The sequence below is a fragment of the Rhinolophus sinicus genome, linkage group LG16, assembly GCF_036562045.2.
Source record: "Rhinolophus sinicus isolate RSC01 linkage group LG16, ASM3656204v1, whole genome shotgun sequence".
In the NCBI taxonomy this organism is placed as follows: Eukaryota; Metazoa; Chordata; class Mammalia; order Chiroptera; family Rhinolophidae; genus Rhinolophus; species Rhinolophus sinicus.
In genome coordinates, this window is record NC_133765.1 from 10,329,111 (window position 1) to 10,351,543 (window position 22,433).

Sequence of the window (22,433 nt, forward strand, 5' to 3'; positions counted from 1 at the left end):
GGTTAGCAATTAGCCACTAATATAACTGCCATGGCTACGCTAAGGGGTTGGGTTGGTTGATTGGCAGAGAAGTGGACGGTGGGTTGTGGATCCTGTCGATCCTACTTCCTGTATCTCGCCCAGCCGCTAGCGAGACTGGGGTGCAGGAAGACGCCTCGATGAGGTACTGGCGGATGTTTGCTTTTGTGTCTTGACCAGCCGCCATCGAGAATATAGTGGAATGACTCCCCTATCTATGGCTCCGTGGGTGTTCCTTTTTGATCTCACCATATCCTGCATTCTTGTGCGGGGAGCCGGAGCTGAGACCCTGCATGACAGGCTATTAGGAGAGTAAAGAAAACAAAAACAAAAACAAAAGGAGATGCTGCAACTTTGTGTATCAATGATCTATAGGAATTTACTCCTAAAAGCACAGGAAAATAAAAAGGAATATTTTATAGACTTATAAAGACTTCACTAAAAATGCCAAAATATTCCCCCAAATAACAGTCTCACATGGGTGTGAAGGACTAATGCCAACGTCATGATCACTGTAAGAAACATCCTTCAGTCCTCCCAACCTTCAGGGTTCTGGCCAACGGTATTTAAAGACAGAACTGGGCTCAATGGGAGTCGAAGCATAGCATCATAGGGACTTTGGTGATGACTAGATTGGAAATGACAAGGCTGGGTGTAGGGGAAGGGCAAGAGGGGAGAGTCAGCTCGCCTTGACGGCAGCAGTTCTGAGAGAGAGAGAGAGAGAGAGAGAGAGAGAGAGAGAGAGAGAGAGAGAATCATGCAGGAACAAGCGTGCATAGCCTAAGTTTCAAAGCTGGGACAGCTGGTGAAATGGATGTCAGACTCTCACTAATCTCACCAAGTTAAGGCACTCTCCTCCTATTTATTAAAGGCCTTATTTTAACAGGTAAGGCAAATTGCCCTTCCCTTCTTTTTGTTTTTCAAAAATTACCTAGTTACTCTCAAGTTTATTATTTCAATGACCTTCAGAATTTTTAGGAAAATCACCCCAATTCTGGAAATAAGGCAAGGGTGAGCAGCACATCCTTTTAATGTTACCTTAGGATTGTAGAGAAGTGTACTTAGTTTATTGCTTGCTGTTGATCAAAGTTCCCAGACTTAGTGAAATTACTTCTTAACTTGTACATTTTTCTCTGGTAGAGATGCAAATAATTTCTGTCTTGTGAAACAGATCATCTCTAAGATTTATGGCTTATTAGGAATTAATCTGTTGCTTTGTTTTTGTTTTTTTAAATCAAACTTGGCAATCTTATCTTACTTAGAATTTCTTTGTGAAATGGCTTCTATGTACTGAATTTTTCAAATGCTCTTGGATTCAGTTATAATTCTTGTTATAATCAAATAATGGTTTCCTCATTAATGATCTTTGACAAGTGTAAATTGTACATTTGTTGGATAGTTATGATGTTACCTTTTTGTAAATTATCCTTTAAAAGAATCAATTTTTTTCTGAGTATCTCTTGAAAAAAAATGTCATTGAGCTTTTGATTGGAATTCATCCCATTTCTAGATACTTGTGGTGAGTGAGCATTGGCATCTTTAGAATACTGAATGTACTACCCAAGAACTGGTCTTTTTTTGTTTCCTTAGTGTCTTATAGTTTCCTTCACTTAGACACTACACATTTCTGTTCAGTTTATTCTTCATATGTTTTTGTTGTTGTTAATGGGAATTGTTTACATTTTTATTTTCTAACTGGTTATTTTTTGGAATATAAGAAAGTTTTACTTGTGTGTGTGTGTTTATCCTATAACCTACCCTCTTACTGAATTCTTATGTTATTTCTAATGCTTTTTTCAGTTTTTCCAGTATATGATGTTATGCTACATTGATAATTTTGCTGTCCCCCCACCCCCCCAGCCAATATTTATAATTCTTCTTTTATTCTTATAAAGCACATTTAGAACAATGTTGTAGAATAAACGACATAGTAGTCACCTTTGTTTTGCATAACATCATTGCACTTAGTTTGAGGTGAAATTTTCAAAAGGCACTAGAGAAAAAACATATTTTTAGTAAATTGACGCAAAGGAAAGGTATCTTTATATAGCACAATCTCCATTTTCACCCAGTTCCCTTCTCCTGTCAATATACCTCTGTGTTGAATCCTCTGTGTATTGAAGACTAATAGGGAGCTCTGTTTCATACTTACATATCATACCAGCTTATTATATTAACTCAATATATGGCAACTGTAATGCTCTCAAAATTTACCTGGCATCTTAGACAAACAAACAAACAAACAAACAAACAACCCTGCTGCTTTGAGAGGTAAAAGAAGGTGCTTTTTAAAATTGAAACTGCACTTAGAGGAAGTGGTTGGAACAGGATGCACCATTCCTGCTGCTCTTTCTACCAGGGTGCCCTGTCCAGGTAAAGGGAGGGGGCCAAACAAACAGCATTCCTGTTTCTGCCAAATGGCCCTGGTCACTGCTTTGGCTTTGCCAAGGGCAGGGCGGCCACTAGAGACTCTGTGGAGCTGAAAGCTGAATACAGAATACTTTTCTGTGCCTCTTGCCTGTAGAGCAGGCTTGTCTGGCCCAGATCACACTTGAATAGATGAAAAGAATCTGTTTTTGCCTTGGCCTGAAGCCTGCAGTGGAGGCCACAAAGGCGCTTACAGACATACTGGAGTGTAAGGGCAGCAGAGAAAGGGGAGAGAAGACTTAGGAAATTTTAAGAAGAAATAAACAAATCCTCAAGAACATTTCCAGCTGATGTAGATTATGAGTTATTCAAACGGCCTCTTTGCTCTCATTTGGAGAAATGAAAATTGCAAAGAAACCAGCTACAGCTCCCCCGTGGTTTGCTGGAATCCTGTCTCCCAACCTCTTTAAAGAAATCTCAGTAAAAAGAAAGTTATCAGCTCTGAAAAGTGGGACCCTGGGAGATGAGAAAAACACATCGTGAGCAAGACGAACTTCTCCCTTGAAGCTTGATCCGAGAACTCAAGAGTTTAACCAAAGTAAGAGAAATGCCTGTTCATGCATGATAATGATGTTGGGAAACCTAGCAGTGATTTTTATCAATGTGCTTTGTTTGGTGGGTAATTGTGAGAGCTAGTCCCTTTGTTTAAAAATTGTCTTTGGGGTTGCTTGAAAAGCAAGTCCTTCCTCTCTTTCTTCTCTGGTTAGAACGAATGAAATGGGATTCTCACATCTGAGAAATGACTGTGCCTCATGTTGCTGCCCTGGGAGCTTTGTAGAATCCAGTCCCAGGGATGTTTAGGAGAGACGTGTCTGTATCCCTAATCCGGGTCTGAACATGGGATTAGGGTCTGTGGGACCTGAGCTCAGGAAGAAGTTTGATCCTTCTAGTTATCAGACTGATTACTCTCGGCTATTTCCCAATGACAGGAAACACATGTTTGGGGAGAAAAATAAGTAGAGTATCATGGCTTTCACAGACGATCAGGTGAAACCTCTATATTTTCCTTCCAATTTATTTCCATCCTTGTTTCCTATGTGCTTGTTGCTGAACTTTGCTGCTGTGTAGGGTAGTGTTTTGGTATGTCTGGCATGTGGAACTGAACCCATGTGTTAACACCTGGAATGTATGTTAAAACACAGATTCCCTGGCTCCACCCCAAAACTATTGAATCAGAATATCTGGGAGGAATGTGCATACTTAATTATCTTAAGTTTTAAAAGAACTGGGGCTCTGAAGACACAAAGACCTGACTTTACACCATAGTGTTGCCCGTTACTGTGTGATCTTAGGCAAATTATTTAACCTGTCTCAGTTCTCTGGGCTGCAAAATAAGGGCAATACCTATTTGATATTGTTGTTACAAATACGAAGTACCACATGTTTAATTAATGTCCACAGTGTACCATGGAGCAGCGTAAACGTTCAAAATATGTTAGTGATTATATTTGCTATCATCTCAATAAAACTTCTTGAAGGTCAGAGTGTCCAGAGTGGCTGCAGCTCAACCACTGGTTTATACCTTGCAGGACTGCTCCGTTGCCCTGCAATAGCCGGTCCTCTCACACCCTCTGCCTCAGTGAGCAAAGAAGAGCCAACTGACCTAAGCCCTTGTCCCAAGTATTAGCCAGGACAGTCTTCTCTGTAGCTCTTGTCCCCTCTGCTCCCTGCTTTGGTCTTCTCTCTCTGCCCCCTGGCTCTGTTCTGGCTTCCACATCTGCTGCTTTGTTTTATTTGGTAGCTTCTTCCGCCTCCCTTTGCTGGCTCACGATGCTTGCCTCTCTCTAATCTGCATGTGAGCTGTATTTCGGCATTACTCATAATTTTGTATAAAAGACTCCCTCGTCCATTCTCTTTCCTGTGGATCTCCCAGTGTGGTGTGACTAGGTCGTCAGTCCCTTGTCAGAGGAAGGGAATCCAGACAAACTACATTATAAACCCTAATTCTCTGTGAGTAGAGACATAGAGCAGTAGAAAACAATTGGAGTATTTGCTTAAAAATACTGGCCTCCTGGAGTTATAACATTTGGTCCTTACTCCATTTTTGTTTGTATTTCCTTTTAAACTCCATTCCACCCTTTTGCCTTTCAAAGCTGAACCGTGGGTTTGTGCTGAGCCTTCTCAGGAAAGAAGGTGTGCTCAGTAGGGTGTGTGAGAACAATTAAACCAGCATTGTGAGCACGACAGCTTTCAAGTCAAGGAGTTGGTTATTAACTGCTCAAAACTCGAAATGCCAAATATGTGTGAGTGTGAGTGGGTGGTTATGATTTCTCTCTCTCTCCTGCCCGCACTTCTTACACTTGTTAAGCTTCAGCAACTCGGTAATCTTCCCAAGAGAGGAGTATAGAAAGGAAACATCTCTAGCTTAGTAGTCCTTCATAATGGTTGAGTGGAAATACAAGCAATACGAAAGAAGCATGAAGTAATAATGTTGCCATAGAATCTCAAAACACCAACTGTAAACCAATTCGTTCTTATACCTTTGTAATGGAGGGAGTCAGAGTTCAGGTGTGAGATTAAGGGAATGGAATCATTCAGTCATTTCCCCAAGGCTACTCTGTGAGTCTCTAGTGGAAACAGAACTTTAGTAAAAGCAATTAGCACGTCTTAAGTACCTGGCAGCCCTCAACATTGCCGACCCTCAGTCTTTAGAGATGGACCCCACTTCTCATAATATCTCTCTCTCTCTCTCTCTCTCTCTCTCATACACACACACAACTGCATAGAAGCAAGAACCTTCACTTCTCCGTAGACTCTGCCTTTTACAGAGTAAGCAGTATGTTTTGATAACACACCTCAGAGACATACTTCTTGGGATGAAGATAGTCCTGGATATGTGAATAAAAAGAACTATACCATCTCTATGGGGATTAGAGTATACCAGACCTAAATTTTGAAGACCACTGATCACAGTTATATTTTTGGGAAGTGAAAAAAATTGAGGTCTTAGTAAAGTTAATACAATGAGCATAGACTATAAGGTAAATAAATTTATATTTACAGAAAACCAAATATAAAATATAAAATAGTAAAACCATGAGAATAAAAATAATGAATATCTGGATCAGGTATTGAGGGAATAAGCTAAAACTGAATGTATTTCCTATAATAAATTTAGGCAGTAATTAGTACCAGACAGCACTAACTGCTTTTCCAACTGCTCAGGATTTTAGTCAATTATAAAAATATAACAGTTCTACTGGAACATGGACTTTGGAACCTTTCTGGTTTGAGCAGCCAAGGTCTGGGGCCAAGGCCTGAGCAAAGAACCAGTCTTTGAGACCCTCCTCAGGGCTTCCCAAGGAAAAAGGGGGAATAAGTGTTGGATAGTGTTTAAGAAAACACCTCTACTGGGGTTCTCACTTTTTAACTAAACAAAATCCTTAAGCCAAAGGGATGGGGCATTGAGCATGGAATTCCAGGTATTAGCTAGTAGGTGAAGAAAGACATTCAACTCTCACAGGTTTGTGATGAGCAAACAAATTTAGCAAGGATGACCCACAAACCATCATTAATCAGAGCCAAAAAAAAAAAAAAAAATCACAGCACTAGAAATAACCAACAATAGGAGAATATTTAGAGGATGTATGGTATGAACATATGGTCATGTAAAGATAATGTAGGTAAATATTTGTTGACATGAAAAGTGAAAAAGATTGTTATGGAATAAAGCAGATTGAATACATTATTTTCAATATAATCAATATAATCCTGTTTCTGTTAAATATATATATATGTATGTATGTATATATACATATATACACACATAAAGATATATAGGAGACATGTACTAAAATATTAACTGATTATCTCTGAATTGTAGGATTGCTGATTTTTCCATTTTACTGCCATTTCTAATTTTTTAAACAATAAGCTTGGTTGTTTTATCATCTTTACTTTTTTAAATATAGAACACTACACATAATGTCTTTGAATAAAAATATTTTCATTTAAAATAAGCACAAAGGGCCATATTCCCTTTCACCTCCTACAGTAAGGAGAGATTCACGAGCAGCTTAGGAATTCATCAATTATTTATGTCTCCTATGTTCCAAGTGTCGAGTATAGGAATCCAGGCTAAATAAAGCTGTGCTGCATCCCAGGTTCCTCCATAGAGAAAACAGGAAATTTCCGTGGTGCCAGGCTACCAGGCAGATTTTCCAATGGCAGTAGGCTACTGTAGTTCCTTTCATTTTACCGTGGACACATATAGAGTAGCAAGATATTTTTTGAGGTAGGACAGACCTTGTTGCATCTCTCAGGTCACCTCACTGGATTCCTGCTGTTGCTGGCCACTGGGGTGGTCTCTGACACTTTAAAATTAGTTACTGACACAGATTCCTAAAAGCATAGTCTGGCTTTTAAAAGTAATTTCTGAGCAACAGTCATTTCAGCCTGAAGACCCAGCTTAGATGTTGTGCACCAGCAGACAACAGTTTACGTAACAGTTTGTCTTTGTTCCTCTAGCCATACGTGACCTTTCCACTTCTTCCTGCTGACACCATCCCCAACAGAAAAATGCAATCTGCTTAGCCTAATGAGCCTCCTTCCCTCCTGAGCCTTAACAGAGAATAATAACAGCAGCTGCATGACTTTTACTTCATGTAAGTACTTTATTTACTTTTGTACTTAATTTATGCATCTGTCCAGTGTTTGCACAGCTGTTTGATGTCTGTGTAACCCATAGGTTAGCCTTGCTGATTTGATCTATCTTAAACACTAAGCATTGAGAAATGAAGGAGCTCCCAGTTCACTTTTCCTTGCCCAGCCTCTAGCATGGTACCATACAGATGAGATCTTAAGAGTTAGTCATCTCCTTGAAGATATTTTTCTCCCTTGGCAAAGAGAAGCGCCAGAATCTCCTGATCTGCTCAGGGAAAACATGATGGTTGACTTTGTTTTCCTAGCAAAAGCACACCATTATACTATCAAGGTGATGCTGGTGAGGTTTTTGTCTCTCCCAAAGGATTTGAGGAGAGTAGGATGTGAAACCTAGCATGGAAGCAGGGCTAGAAATTATGGAATGGATTGGGATGGAAAAATTGCTCTCTTATGGAGACTTAAGAAACTGAGGAAAGGCTGGGTGTGTAAAATGCCAATGGTTTGGCTAATCAATATACCGGTCCTTAGCTTGAATCACAGTTCCTGCATGTGGATTTGTTTTTGATGCTGCCTTTTTTGGTGTGGGAAGAGCTAACTGCCCTGGGTATAGTTACTGGAGGCAGTAGTAGAATGCAAATGCAAAATTCAAGGACACCCTAGTCTTCTACCCTCCAGCAGTGGAGGGAAGGAAAGAGGGTGGAAAGGGGTTTTTCTGTTTGGATGGGATTTCTCCTGCAACGCACAGATGGCATTATTCTTAAATAATAGTCTTGTCCAGTTTTGTGTGAGCTGGCCATCAACATATATTTATTAAAAAATAGATAACAAAGATCAGGTACAGGTTGAATTTCAGTCAGAATTTGACTGTCTCTGTGCCTCACTTTCTCTCAATAGTGCCTCATACTTGTTGATAAAGCCTTAGATTGGCTATTGAAAGGTGCTCCACAAGCACGAAAAACTTTGAATTACCTAAATTATAACTTTCTCAGCTGCTTGACACTTTCTATCATGCATGTAGTCCTCGTTAACAAAATATTCTTTTGCCATGAGTAAGATGGTTGCTGTTGCTTTTTTGTTAAAATCCATCAAGAACTAAAGAGAAATACTTTTTAAATTAGGTCATGACCCAGGAAAAAGAGTGAAGTAGGAAGTTTGTGTCTATTATCAGCTCTGCTGAAGACTGGCCTTTTATATCACTCTGAGGAGTAATGCTGTTTGTTTTCAGCTGTTTCTTTTACATAGAGAAAAAAAACTGAGTGAGGAACAGGGGGATAACATTTTGATAGGGTAGTTTTACTGTTTTGTCTGATACATTATGGTCCCCTAACCCCCAGCATTTCCAGGGATCATCCATACTTAAAGTTAAATACAAAATAACTTCCAAAGTCAAGTGCAAGTGATTTTTGAAAAATAAGAAAATGGTATATTGGTCTTCTCAAGTTGCCCAGGAAACCTAGTGTCTACTGCATTAAGTTTCAGAAACATAGGTAATTCTCAGCCAATATGTATTTTGAATATAGCAGGAAAACACAGATGTTTTAGACCTTCTGAGATGCAGTAAATTCTGGAAACTGGAAGCCATAAAAGACAAAATCGTGGGAGGGGAATTGCAGCGAGCACCCTGGGAAATCAGCAGCCGTGGAGTTGAATGACCTCCCTTTGATCTCTTGCTTTCCCAAGTCACTTTCCCATGCACTTCCTCAGCACTGGTTTCAGTTCCTTAGCTCTAGTAAAAGGCTTTGGGGTTGGGAGCATCATGCAGCAGCTGAGTAGAGTGCTGATTCAGGCACAGCTCTGAGAGAGGAGCAGAGCACTCACTGTGTTTGCAGTGAAATGTGAGTGTGTGTAAATGTATGTGTGTGAGTGTTTTCTCATGAGAAATGACAATACCTTACCACTGTCAAGGCCACCAATGGGAAATTGAGCTTCCTCCAAGTAACCTCAATTAAACATACTTTTTTTCGCTTGAACAACAGAAATTTATTTTCTCACGGTTCTGGAGGATGGAAGTCCAAGATCAATGTGTCAGCAAGAATAGTTTCTTCTGAGGCCTCTCTGGCTTGTAAATGGCTCTCTTCTTCCTGTGCCTTCACATGGTTTTCCCTTTGTGTATCAAACATGCATTTTCAACAAAGCAGCATGTTTGCTGGAGAAATACAGCTTCAAAAAATCTCCTAGACCTGATTACCCTTCGAAAGATTGAGGATCTCATATATATAAATGTTATTGTTGCCTCTGTTAATTCTTTCAGGAGCCTCCACATAATTTTGCTTGGTCAGTGGAATCAACACTTTATACAAAAACATATTTCAACGCGATTCCTTTCATTTCCTGGGCGAAGTTCACATCTGACTATAAAATAGATTTGTGTTCTTCATGATGATGCTGATACAGACCTCAGACAGGAGGTGATATGCTCGGGTGACTGAGGTTGCTTTGCTGCCTCACACATTTTTTCTGACCATTTTAGAAATAGTGATTTTCTTAAGTCTTCAGTTGTATTTCAAAAATGTATTTCTTCCCAATTTTCAAAATGTTAAAGAAATTTGGGAAGTATAATTATCACTGTTAATTCCCAAATTTCCTTTCTTCAAAAGTTTTTTCATAATAATGAAGTTATTCTACTTTTTCGATACCCAACTAAAGAAAGCAAGCAGGCTCATTTTACAGATGGAAACACAAAGATGTTAATTGAGTTGTTCAAGATTATATAGTGGGTCAAGACAAATAAGGTAAGGGATAACTAGCATCTCCCAAAATTTACCACATTCCTTTCCAACACGGTAATTACTTCATCTGGGAATGAGAAGACTCTTCATGTAACCTGGTGTTAATTTTCTGTACCTTGAACTTCTATGTATCAAAACCTAATTGCAAGGTTAGACTGAGTTTGCTTTGTAGGCATTACATTACTCATATACTATGTAACTCTCTCTGCTGAATCTTGAGCTTTTCTTAGATTTTCAGTATACTTTGTTTTGATTTGATTTGCAGTGAATTGCAAATTATATAATTTTATAATTTGCTGTTGTCCCTACTTGTAATAAATGTAAAGATACATCCATAGCAATAAACAACAGAAAATAAGTGAGCATATCAATTCTGTACTCTAACAGTACTATTTATTCATTTATTTGGCAATGTGGGAAAAAATGGTGAATAAACAAAGTCCCTGCTCTCATGGAGAATTTATTTTAGTAAAAAAGGCAAATAATAAATAATCATTTACAAACACAATTATGTAGTGATAAGTTCAGTAAAAACCAAACAAAAACAAAAACAAAACCAAAATGGAATAAGGGGACAGAGAAGGCAAAACTATTTTATATAGTAGTTGAGAAGTTTAATGTAAAAGCCAGGAAGAAGCAGCCCTCACTAGTTTAAGGAACAGAAGAATGCTGGCCTTGGAAGCTGGAACAGAGTGACTGTTAATAGATAAAGACTTGAAAGGTGAATAGGAGCTAAAGGGACTTGCAGGGCTGGGGAAAGGACTTTGAATTTTATTGTTGTGTGATTAGAAGCTTAGAGAACTGGAGAGTTTTGACCAAGGAGAATGACATTTTACTAATGTTTTAAAAGGAATTCTTTGGTCGCTGACTTGTGACTAGACCATGGAGGGGAAAAAATAAAAACAAGGAGATCAGTTAGACACCCAGGAGGGAGGTTATGGGGGCAGATGTGGGTGTTGGTGGTTAAGAGGGAGGAAAGAGATTGGATTCAGTATATGTTTTCAAAGCAGAACTGGGAGAATTTGCAGCTAAAATTAATGTGGTGTTTGAGAAAAAGATGTTTTTGGTCTGAAATGGGGAAGACTTTCAGGAAGCAATTTAGGGTTTCGTTTTTAATATGGAAAATGAAGAGTTCTGTTTTGGACACATTAAGTTTGAGATATCCAAGTAGAGATGTCACGTAGGCAGCTGGATATATGAGCCTGGAGTGCCGGGGAGAGGTCAAGGTTAATGATATACATCAGTGAATAAAGGCTATTTAAAGCCAAGGGCTGGAGGAGACTGCCCTGGGAGAGAGTGTACAAAGAGAATGGGAAAGGCTGAAGGTCAGAGCCCTGGGGCAGTCGACATTCAGAATTCTGGAAGAGGAGGAGTGACTCAATGGAGGAGACAGCCTTGGAGATACTATCTGGCTGAACCATTTAAGAACAGACATATAGACAGGTATACAGCTGATGTTAAGGTTTAAAGACTGGAAAAAAAAACAGTTGTGGGAGAACAACAAAAGTTCTAAATTATCGTGATAGATGCTAATGAACCAAAATGTGACCATCTCCTGAGAAGATAGGAAGTTTATCCTTTCAATGAATGCCCTAAGGATTTGTCACATCCAAGGAAAGGGACTACGGACTGCTTCATAAAATGTTGCCCAATAGTTTTTTGTTGTAAAGGGCTCAATGTTTCAAGAGGCTACTCCATGGGCATCCATATTAGCTAGAAGAATGCTACATAGAGACAACATGCCTTTTTCAAAAATCTATTTTGTTGTTCTGTTTTATGGGGACACAATATGGCACCGGCCCTTTGGGCAGGAAAAAAAATAAACAAGGCAATGTCAAATGTCACTTTGGGAGAATTCTCTATTAAGCCTGGCCAGGTCTCAGCAACTCATTTTTCTCAAGCCAGCTGTTGAGTATTCAATATGTTGAGTATTTGGGGGACGAAAATGTTTGCTCTCTCTACCTTGCTCAGTTCCCAGGCTTTCTCTAAAACTCAAGGGTAGGTAAGTGTTGCAGTCGTCTGTGTGGCTGCCCTCCTTGCTGGCTCTACTTGTCTGCACCATGACTCTGCTCAAGTGCCTGGAGGGGACTGCAGTACAACAGATCTGAGATGCCAGGAGTGATCCCAGATGCTACTGCCGGAAGACAACAGTGCCAAGGCCGAGAAAAGAGGCCAGGCTGAGGCTTCCAACAGTTTCAGAGAGAAAGGGATTTGCCTTTTCTTTCCCCTCCTGCCCCTAACCTTGCGAATACTAAATCAAACCAAAGCAAATGGAGTTATTGAACATTATTTTACAGCTGGATAGGCTTTTTCTTTTTTAGGGAATCTTTCAATTTTGGGGATAAATGTATTGAATCACTAAGGGTATTATTAGGACAGTGGTAATGGTTACAAACATCTGAAACAGCAAGTTCAGATGGCTGCAGAGTTGCCCAGAAGTCACAGCCTTCAGTTTATTTGTACGTTTAACAATAATATCCATTTATTCATAGGATATTTGGATGCTTCTTTCCAAGGAGAGGGTGTGCTGGCTCCGAAGGAGAGTAAAGGGCATCTGCACCCTTGAGCTTGCTCAGACACCTCTGAGACTTGGAATACACATGTGGAGTCCATTTCTTCCTTCTCTTAACCAGATATAATACCAATAGGGGAAAAGTTACCAAAATGTTTTGAGACTCTGAAGTAAAATGTCTGTCATCTAATGTATGCATAGATTCTAGCTCCTTTATATATGTATTATTCACCTTCTTCATCAGCTGAGCATAAAGCATTTAACATTCAGTCACTACAGCTGAATTTTGGGATGTGATGGCAAAACCTTGGGATGTAAAGGCCTTCCTTTCCATTCTGAAAAGAATACAGAATGTCATTATCTTACTTGAGATCAGCCAAGGGACTGGAGCCTTGGGCAAAACTTGCTTCCCATGGTGACTTGGTTTAATGTGAGATACTGACTTGCTCTTGACCTCACGGGAGGTTTCATGTTTAATGCTCACAGACAGCAGGAACAGCGCAAGCTGCTGAACCCCTCTGCATGCTTGCCCCTCTCTGGCAGAGGTGGCTCGCTGTGGCCAAATGGTGAACCCATGGAATGGTTGCAGGTTGGAGAAGAGTAATTTTTAAACTCTGGGTTTACATTGAAGTTGAAGGTCTCTAGCTTTCCTTATTTACTTTGCTGTTTCACCAGCACGCAGGAAGTGCCCAGTAAGACTCATGGATCCTAAGTGCACCTGTTTCCAGTAGAAGGTTACATCAAGACACATTTATTTAAAGAAGGCTTCTTTACAATTTCCCATGCCAGTTTGTGCCTCTATGCAAGTCTTCTCATTGTATTCCTTCCCTCGTTTTCTGCTAGAAAACATCTAGACTGTTGGTTTTTAAAGGAACTTTGATTATACTAAGCTGGCAAGAGTGGGATTATTGTACAAGATCCCTCCCTAATATCTCTCCAGGCTGTGGTGAAATCTTGCTTCGTGTATGTCCTTGAAATTCGGCTAAGTGTGGTCAAGGCCATGTTTTATATTCAATGACTCCCATTGCAATGACTAAATACTGAGTGGACCCAAATCACTGCAGTGACATTAGATGATGCAGTATTTGGCATCAGGTTTGAGGACTAGGAGTTAAATTATGTAGGTAATTATTCCCCCACCCCCCAATATTTAGATACCAAATTAGTCAGGAGTGAAAGGTGCATATATAAAAGAAAAAAAAAGATAATAGAAAATGGTGGAATGTCAAGCTATATTCTGTTACATAGATGGTTATTTCAGGTGAAAGTGCTGCACAGCGTTTTGAGGCTGAACAAAAGGAATAGGGGAAGAACCAAGGTTACTGTCATCCACAGGCTGAGGTTCCCTGTGAACTCTTTCACTCAGCTCCAAAATCTCTTTTCAGTCTGGCCCCGCACCTTCAGGTTTGCTACTTTCATCCTTTCTTGTCCTACCTCTCCCCTGCCATGTCTGTTCCAATCTTCTGGTCCGTAACTCTGAATGAAGAAGCAACCGAAGGAACTTTTAGGCCTCCCATTCCCAATGAAAAGCAATGAGTTGATTTTAGATCAAAATGCGCAAGAGATGGAGAGACGAGGATCTTCCTGACCTGCGGGGACGCTCCCTCTCTTCCCCAGCTCGGTGACAGTGCTCAGGGGTCAGCTGGGAGAGGAGAGAAGCTACTGCCGTAGTCTCAGAGGAGGTCTCTTCCCGGTGATACCGCGGCTGCGGCACGTTTTTCATTTTTGCACCGCAGCACAATGCAGACAGCCGAAGCAACCGACCGCGCCCAAACCTCTAGGGCACCATCTCAGGGCCCCTGCCGCTCCAGGCCAACCCCCGCGCACCCCAACAGTGCACGTGCACTCCCGGGACAACGGCAGGCGAGGCCTAGGCGCGCCCCCGCTGCCCGCGGCAGCGCGCGCGCTCCGCCCGCCCCCCTCGCGCGTGCTCGTGCCCGCGGCCGCAGCGGCGCGCCTCTTCTCCCTGCTGCGGGCGTCGAGGTGCTGGAGGAGGCGGAGGCTGGGCAGGCGGCGGGCTCTGGCGGGCGCGCGCCGGTGAACGGGGCGGGGGCGGCCTGAGGGCGGCGGGTGAGGGGCTTCTAGCCCGAGGACCGCGGATCCGGGCCGACTCCGCCGGGGCGGGCAAGCGTGGTGCGTGTCGGAGGTGGGGATTGTGAGGCCGCGGCAGGGAGCCCGGCGTCCCCGCCCCCGAGCCTGACGGGCGGCGAGGCGGGATGAGGCGCTGGCGCGGGGGCCGCCCGGCCGAGCCCCCGCGGCTGCCCTGGGCGGCCAGGCGCTAGGCTCGCGTCGCGGGCGGTGCTCGGCGACGAGGACGAGGAGGCGGAGGAGGCGAGGGCGGCGGGCCCGGCGCCCGCGGAAGGCAGACACGGAGCGGCGAGCGGGGCGCAGCGAGGCCGCGGCGGCGCGGCGGGGCCGCGGGGCTCGGTAAGGCGGGGGCCATTGGCGGGCCGGGGGCACCGGTGACGTGGGCAGGCGCCGCGGGGAAGGCTGCGGGGGCGTTGCTTTCCTTTTTGGAAGAAATTCTTTTTTAAAGTAAAGGTTCCAGATCTAATGTTCTTAAAAGACCATCTCGAGTTTCCCCCGTCCCCCCCGGACTCGTTGCCCCAGCCTCCCGGGGGGACCGGGCTTCGGGCCGACTGTCTCCCGCGCTCGCATCTCCCGTTGCCCACGGCATCGGCGGCCGAGGGACTCGGACGCGTTTCTGGCCTGCTGCGGTGCTCCCAGCCGGGGGCTCCAGGCAACCCCGAGTCCCGGCTCTGGGATGGCAGAGGGGGTTCCGGGGACACAGCTCTCCCAGGGGACCGCCGTGCGAGCTTTCCCCTCCGGTGCTGCCCCCGGGGTGCGTGGGGCAGGTCGGCGACATGTCCCGGGGGGACTCCCGTGGAGTTTTCCCTCTCATCTTTCTAATTGGCTGAAGTTACAGGCTATATATTGGATGATATTGGTGACTTAGTACCTCTTTTTCCCCCTTGAACTCCCCGCCACCCCAGTGTCGTGCCTTTCTCATTTTGTTGAGTAAGTATTTGTGTTGAAGGTTTTCGCAAACAGATCACAAGAAACGGTAGGAAGAGAAAGTCAAGCCCGATTTCTCAGCTTTAGTCTACTTCTGAACCCTGTGTAACTTCATCTCTTGCTGAAGCTTAAAGAAGGTGGAGAGGAGACCCACAGCAGGATGCTTGGGATGCAGTTTAATAGTTAGCTTTTAGGAAATAGAATTGGGATAATTATAATTTTGATCTGCATGCAGAATTGCAGTTTGCTTTTAAAATGCTTGGGGCACTGCGTGATGCTACATGGATAGCTGGCAGCTGGGCCACATTGCGTTGTCAACATCTCTTTTATTTTCCATTCTTTCAGAGTTTTATTTGGCACAGATTTCTTAGACCTCTTAAGTCCCTCTGAACAGGAGGGACTTACCTATGTAACTTCTGACACATAGGTTGCTGTTGTAAACGTTGTCTGTATTCATATTTCTACTGGAAGAAGAAAAAGCATGTGGTGCTAGACTACAGTGGCTCTTGGAGTCCAGAAAGATGTGCTAGGTTGATCCAGTAATTGGACTTGTTGCGATATTTTGGGGTAGTGCTGGTTGTGATTCATTAATATGTTTTTCCTTATTGGGTAAATTGAAATCTGACTCAGAATCTTGACACTTGCTCCTTGGACTTGAGAGGGAAGGAAATAGAAGCTTTAATTGCTGCTACAGCTCGATCTCAAAGTTTTCATGTACTCATTGGTGTGGATTTAAAAAAAAAAAAATTAAATGGGGCTATTTGTGAAGATGGGGCGTTATGCTGTGATTTCCATTTTCAGTAATATGTAGAGTCTACCTCATTCTTAGAATTGGTTACGTGGTGAAACTTTATAGAATAAGTACCTAGTGTGGTGGGAGGTTGGAACTGTGCTCAAGCCAGTTATCTTCATACCATGGTCTCTATAGCAGGCCATGAAATAAAGCAGCACTTTGGACAGAGACTTGTCCAAACATGGCTGGGGTGGCAGCCCAGTTCACTCTATGGTGGTGTACATTGAGGTGGGTGACAGGGTATACGTGGGCCAGAGGGGAAATGCTAGTTGGAGGAGCCTTCTTTGGTTATGTAACTGTTTTGTTTTCTAGGGAGAGACTAAGAAACAGCCAGGCAGGCTCAACTGTCATTAAAGTCTTTGATGTTGGGTTGAATTCCAGTAGTTGTGTTCCTTTTATTTTCTTTTCCCAACCCCCTCTTCATTTTCCAGTCACCAGAAGCTATTCTGCAGTTGGGCTGAGACTTTAATGTCAGTACATCCATCTTCACTTCTTTCTCTCTCTCTCGTTCTCTATTTAGGTGACTTATTCAGCAGTGTTTTCCCTTTCCAAGCTGGTCTGGGTGTATTTTCTGCATGGTATATATAGATTCATTGTTGATTGTAAATGCATTTAACAAATGTAAGGGACTAGCGACTGTTTTCTTCAGAAGACTGTGGTAGTCAAAGAAAAATGGCATGAAATGAACTAAATATTGTTCATTGTTTAGTCTCATAAGGAAAGAGAATGTGTTAGATCTCTTCCAGTTCCAGAATTTTGTGATTCCATCTCATTCTTAGGAAATCCATATGTAGTACCTACAATTTGAAACTTTGGAATTTTTGATTATTCTGAGGCAGATGTGAAGTTTATTGAGACTTTGAGCTTCTTTAAAGCATCAGTTCAGAGTATCAAAGAGGTCACAAGTTAGTATTTACGAATAAATCTTTTTAGTAAAAAAGTATTTTACATTTTTCTGCATTATTTAGGACAGAAGTTGGCAAAATTCAATCTATAGGCTTAATTTGCCCTGCTGCTTGTTTTTTGTATGGCCTACGAACTAAGAATGATTTAAAAAATTTAAATGCTTGAAAAAAATCAAAAGATTTCATGACATGTATACGTTACATGAAGTTCAAATATCAGTGTCCATAAATAAAGTTTTATTGGCACGTGGCCACACTCATTCCTTTATGGATTGTCTGTGGCTGCATTGGCAGTACAACAGCAGAGTTGCGTTATTACAATAGAGACAGTATTGCTTGCAAAGCCTAATCTATTTTTTATCTGGCCCTTTGCAGAAAAAGTTTGCCAAATCCTGATTTAGGACTTAAATTTTTTTGTCTTCCTTAGCATGAGCGTTATTTCCTATCATAGCATTTTAAGGGGTTAACACCCCTGGCAAAGTACTGATTTTTGCTTTGGAGCCAGATAGACTTGTGTTATACTATAAATTTTGCCAGCTGTCGTATAAATTTTGATCCTGGACAAACTAACATCTTTGTGCCTCAGGTGTCTTCTTTGTAATCAGAATAACAATAAAATCGAACTTAGAAGGTTGTAGTGATGATTAAATGAAAGGGTATGTCAAGGCATAATGCAATATAAGATATAAGTGTGTAGTAGGCACTCAATATGTCATAGATGATGCTGATTATAAATTCTAGTCTGAACAATAGGCCTGAAACATTATACTATGTCACCTTTGCCCCTATGTTATAGAGTTGTTTTCCGGGGTGGTATGCTATATGTTACCAAATTTTCTCCTTTACTGAAACTAGTTTAGATAACAGCTGATAATTGGAATAATATGAGAAATTTCCATATGTTATACTGCATTTTTATTAATTGCTTATTTAGATGATTAAGAATGGATGGAAAGGTAGTTTTTCTCTATTTTTTTGGAGATCCTGGTTCTTGACAATTTTGTGATACTATTCTAAGTTGGCAAACTGAATTTAAATACGACTTCTATTTTGGTACTGGCATTGTTTTTTTTGAGAAAGGTGTGTGAGAAAAACCTGTTTTAATTAGGCCAGTGTTAGGTAACTTTCCTTACAGGTGAATGACACTCTTATGTCTTCCTTATTGTTTGCATTAGCATCTTATAACATCCTCTTCAACTTGGAGTAATGAAAGTCAGTATCTTTTTTAAAGGTAGATCTAGTTTACTATCTAGAGACATATTAAGCTACTTTTGGAAGTTTTTGGTTTAAATTATTTTACAATTGAGAAATTAGCTGTGTTTTTCAACTTCAAGTGCTGGTTTATTTAACATTAATCTCAAACTAAGATTGAGCAAATAAACACAGGCCATTGTTCTGACTGAGTTAAAACAGAATTGGGGTCATTGTGGCTCTTGCAGTCCTACAAATTGTGTAGTTGCATGCGTTGGATGACGCTTAGATGCAGTGTGGTTGATCCAAGGGAGATGGAGGAGCACTGTCCTTGGTGGAACAGTGGGATGGAGGCCGAGCGGCTCTTCCATAAAATCATAGAGCAGCAGCACCTGGAAAACTAAACTGTCGGCTTCTAATGTAGCAACTCAAGAAAGGTAGAGGCCTATCTGAAGAGATAAAGGTTGAGAAGGAATATTCCCCAGTGTAGTAAAGATTTGATAAAATAGATGTTTACAGTTTCACAGTGTACTGGACAAGGGGGCCTCCGCTGGTGTTTAAAGGAGACTGCTTTAGGATAGGCAAAAGGAAGTGAGAAATAATTTCTCATACAAATATGTGAACCAGAATGTTCAGTGTGGAGGTAGAATTCTGGTTTTCAGAGATCCTATTGTTTGGCTTATGGTCATATATCCCTTTCCTACCTTATTTTGTATTATGGATTATAATATACATTGATATTAGAGGTTGTGGAGATGGAAAGCATTGAAAGGAAAGCATGCGTGATCCACATATTATGGAAGTGTTATGATATGTTTACATTGTCTCTATTAGAAGAGGTAGGCACTACACTCTGGGAAAGAATTCTAAAATAGGTATTCCATTTGTTTGCACTTAAAAGGTAAAATCATTATTATCTGGGATTCAGCCTTGTGATTATTGGGCAAGCCATTTAACTGCATTGTTTGTATTTCTTTGTGCGTAGGATGGAAACGGTTAATTCCTGTTTCTCTTTTCATTGGGAAGATATGTGGTAAAATAACTCTTAAGATGAGTAGCATTTTCAACAACTTTGAATAACATATTATGTGAAGTCCAGTAATTACCCAGTTAAGCAAAGACAAAAAAATGAAGTAACCTTTAACAGGTAAAGGAGATTGGAACTTGAAGTCAGAGGACTTGTGTTCTTGCCTTGGCTCTGCTGTAAACAGTCTGTGACTTTGGACAAGTAATTCAACTCTCTGAACCTCATTTTCCTTGTGTCTAAAATGAGGGGTCAGACTAGAGGTCTGTAAGATTCTTGCTCTAAAATTCTATGATTCTCTGATTTTTTTTTTTTAAATCAGGGACCATCCTCTTACACTTGACTAGTTTCCATTGATCTACCCAAGGAGAATCTGACAGCCCTTACTAGTATCTTTATATACGGTGGTCTTCCAGATTCAAGAGCAAGCCAAGGCTCCAGTAAGACGAGGGAAACAAAGTCTCTTTTATCAGTTAACTGAAAAGTATCTGCTGAGTACATACTGTGTATTTTGTTCTATGCTAGATGCAGTGGAAAATAGATATGAAATAAGGTGGCATTGACTGTCTGTGCTCAGGAAGTGTTCATTTCATTGGGAAGATAAACTATGTTATGAAAAAGAATATTATAAAAGAGTAGGCAAGGGAACAGTGGGATGATCCCTTATCTGGCAGTCAGAGGACCCGGGATGTACTATTGGAGAGAGAGGATGCTTTGTGGTCTGAACATTTGTAAAATGAGCTTTATAGACTCCTTCCAAGCTTTGAAATTGGCCACATTCTCTTTGATGGCGAAACAGCAGCCCTGAATCAGCCTATCAGGAGACAACCCAAGTGAAAACTGCTTAACTCAGGCTACATTTTTACTCATTCTGTGTAATTCTGTGTTTCCCCAAAAATAAGATCTAGCCGGACAATCAGCTTTAATGTGTCTTTTGGAGCAAAAATTAATACAAGACCCGGTTTTATTTTACTATGATATAGTAAGTATAATATTTTACTATAATATAAGACCGGGTCTTGTATTAATTTTTGCTCCAAAAGACGCATTAGAGCTGATTGTCCAGCTGGGTCTTATTTTTGGGAAATCATGGTACTAGATGGAAGGAAAGGGTTACTTTAATTTTCTGGAAATACACTCTAGGGACAACCTTTCTTCTGAAAAGCCAAGTATGTGAGAAGTGACAGGAGACCAAAGTGTCCCTGTTTTTAAGGCAATAAATTTGTGCCCTGGTCTCATTCATTTTTGCCTTCTTAAGCCCTTCACTCTGCAGTTACTTTCTTTCTTAAATTGTCATTCTCTTTTAGTATGCAAACATACATTATGCTTTGTTACTTGCAGCGGTGATGATTAACTGTTCCCCAAATGCCATTCTCTGTGGCTTCCTTTCAGTAATAGGACCCTCAAGTTTTACCTGGGCACATGGCTGGACTACTATTCCTAGCTTCTCTCTTACAGCTAGATGTGGCCACGTGACTAACTTTTGACTAAATAGATGTGACCAGAAGTGAGTGACGTGTGCGATTTCTGGGTCATGGAATTAGAAAGGGAGCTAGTTGCCTGCTACTTCTCTTTTCCCTGTTTTGCCAAGAAGAATACAGTCCTGGTGCACACTGTCCACCTTGCAGGTGAGAGCATCACTTTAGGGGGACAGGGTCAATAAGATGGCTCTTTGGATGATCTTGTGGAGCAGAGCCATCTCCGAGCAATGGCCTACTCATGTGTCTCTGGATGGTTAAGTGAGAGAAGAATAAAATTCTGTCTTGTTTGAGCTACTAAAACTTCAACTGAATCAGTAAATCACCCATCTTAGAACTCCTTCTCCTGCAACTTGTGATTCCCTTCAGCTGTTGCCCAGTTTCTTTGCCACCTTTTACAAGAGATGTTTGTATTTGCTGTGTTGACTTCCATTCTCTCTTTAGCCTGATCATTTGAGCTCTTGTTCTATTACCCGACTGAAGTTATTTGTAATCAAGCTGTCATGCCCTCTATCTTGCGAAAGCGGGTGATCAGTTCACTGTCTACATTTTATTGACCTCTCACCAGTATTTCATACTGGCCTCCTACTTCCTCTGAGGTCTTAGCCTCGCTCGCTCGCTCTCTTTCTCTCTTTCTCTCTTTCTTTCTTGAAGGGTGCAGCTCACAGTGGCCCATGCGGGGATCAGGGATCGAACCTTGGTGTTATTAGTACCGCACTCTGACCAGCTGAGCTAGCCGGCCACCCCACCTCTCATTCTTTATGTCTTTTTGCCAGCTTATCTCTACTTCCAATAACTCCCCCCACCCAACTGTAAAATTTGGAATTTCTCTGGGCTTTCCTCAGGTGATTTCATCCATTTTCATGGTTTCAAATACGATTTATATGCTGATGAGGCTTAAATTCCTCAAAACAAACAAACAAACACCCAATACAACAACAGAAAACTCTACTACTGATTTGTTTTTGTCCCTTGAGCTCTAGACTCATCTAGCTCCGTTCCTTCACTTGGATGTCTGATAATCACCTCAAATGTAACATGAACCGTGCAGGACTAGAAATTACTCTCATTTATTCCTTCCTCCACCACCTATCCCAAGTCTTCACCATCTCAGTCAGTGGCACCACCATTTACCTGGTTGTGCAGCCAAACCTTTGGACTCATCTTCCCCCCCCCCCCCCCATGTTACGTCTTGTCAGCTCCACCTTCAGAATATAAACTGGACCTGGCTACATCTCAGGTTTTTCACTATTACAAACCTAGGCTAGTCCTTTCTCCCCTGGAAAACTGCCAACAGACTTCCTATGTCCTCCTCACCCATCCCATACACAGGAGCTAAATATAATGTTGAATGTTAATCCGATCGTGTCACCTGCTTATTGGCTTTCCAGTGCACTTAACACTAAAACTAAAACTTAAACATTTTATCATGGAAACAAAACTTCCATCTCGGTCACTTACAAAGTCCTTTGTCAGTGGTTCTCAACTGGGGAAGATTTTTGCTCTTAGGGGACATTTGGCAATGTCTGGAGACATTTTTGGTTGTCAGGACTGGGGGTGGGGGAGTAGGGGAATGTGCTAGTGGCATCTAGTGGGTAGAGGCCCAGGATGATGCTAAACATCCTACAATGCAAAGGACAATCCCCAACAACAAAGAATAATGTAGTTCAGAATGTCTGTAGTGCATGATCTGGCTCCTGGCTTCCTTGCTAATTGCATCTTCTTCTGTTCTCTCCTTT

General features: G+C 41.6%; 1 protein-coding gene across 3 annotated transcripts in view; it reads left to right on the plus strand.

Moving 5' to 3' along the window:
* Positions 1 to 2,664: 2,664 nt before the first annotated feature.
* Positions 2,665 to 22,433, plus strand: part of ARHGAP32 (Rho GTPase activating protein 32) — a 328,994-nt gene continuing 309,225 nt past the window's right edge. For 2 of the 3 annotated variants that reach the window (XM_019713045.2, XM_019713048.2), the window contains exons 1-2: positions 2,665 to 2,983; positions 6,913 to 7,049. In XM_019713045.2, coding sequence (XP_019568604.2) covers positions 7,048 to 7,049 — 2 coding nt within the window. In that variant the 5' untranslated portion in view covers positions 2,665 to 2,983; positions 6,913 to 7,047. Of the gene's footprint in view, positions 2,984 to 6,912; positions 7,050 to 14,359; positions 14,716 to 22,433 lie in introns of those variants that run through there. The other variant, XM_074321761.1, reaches the window with a different exon arrangement.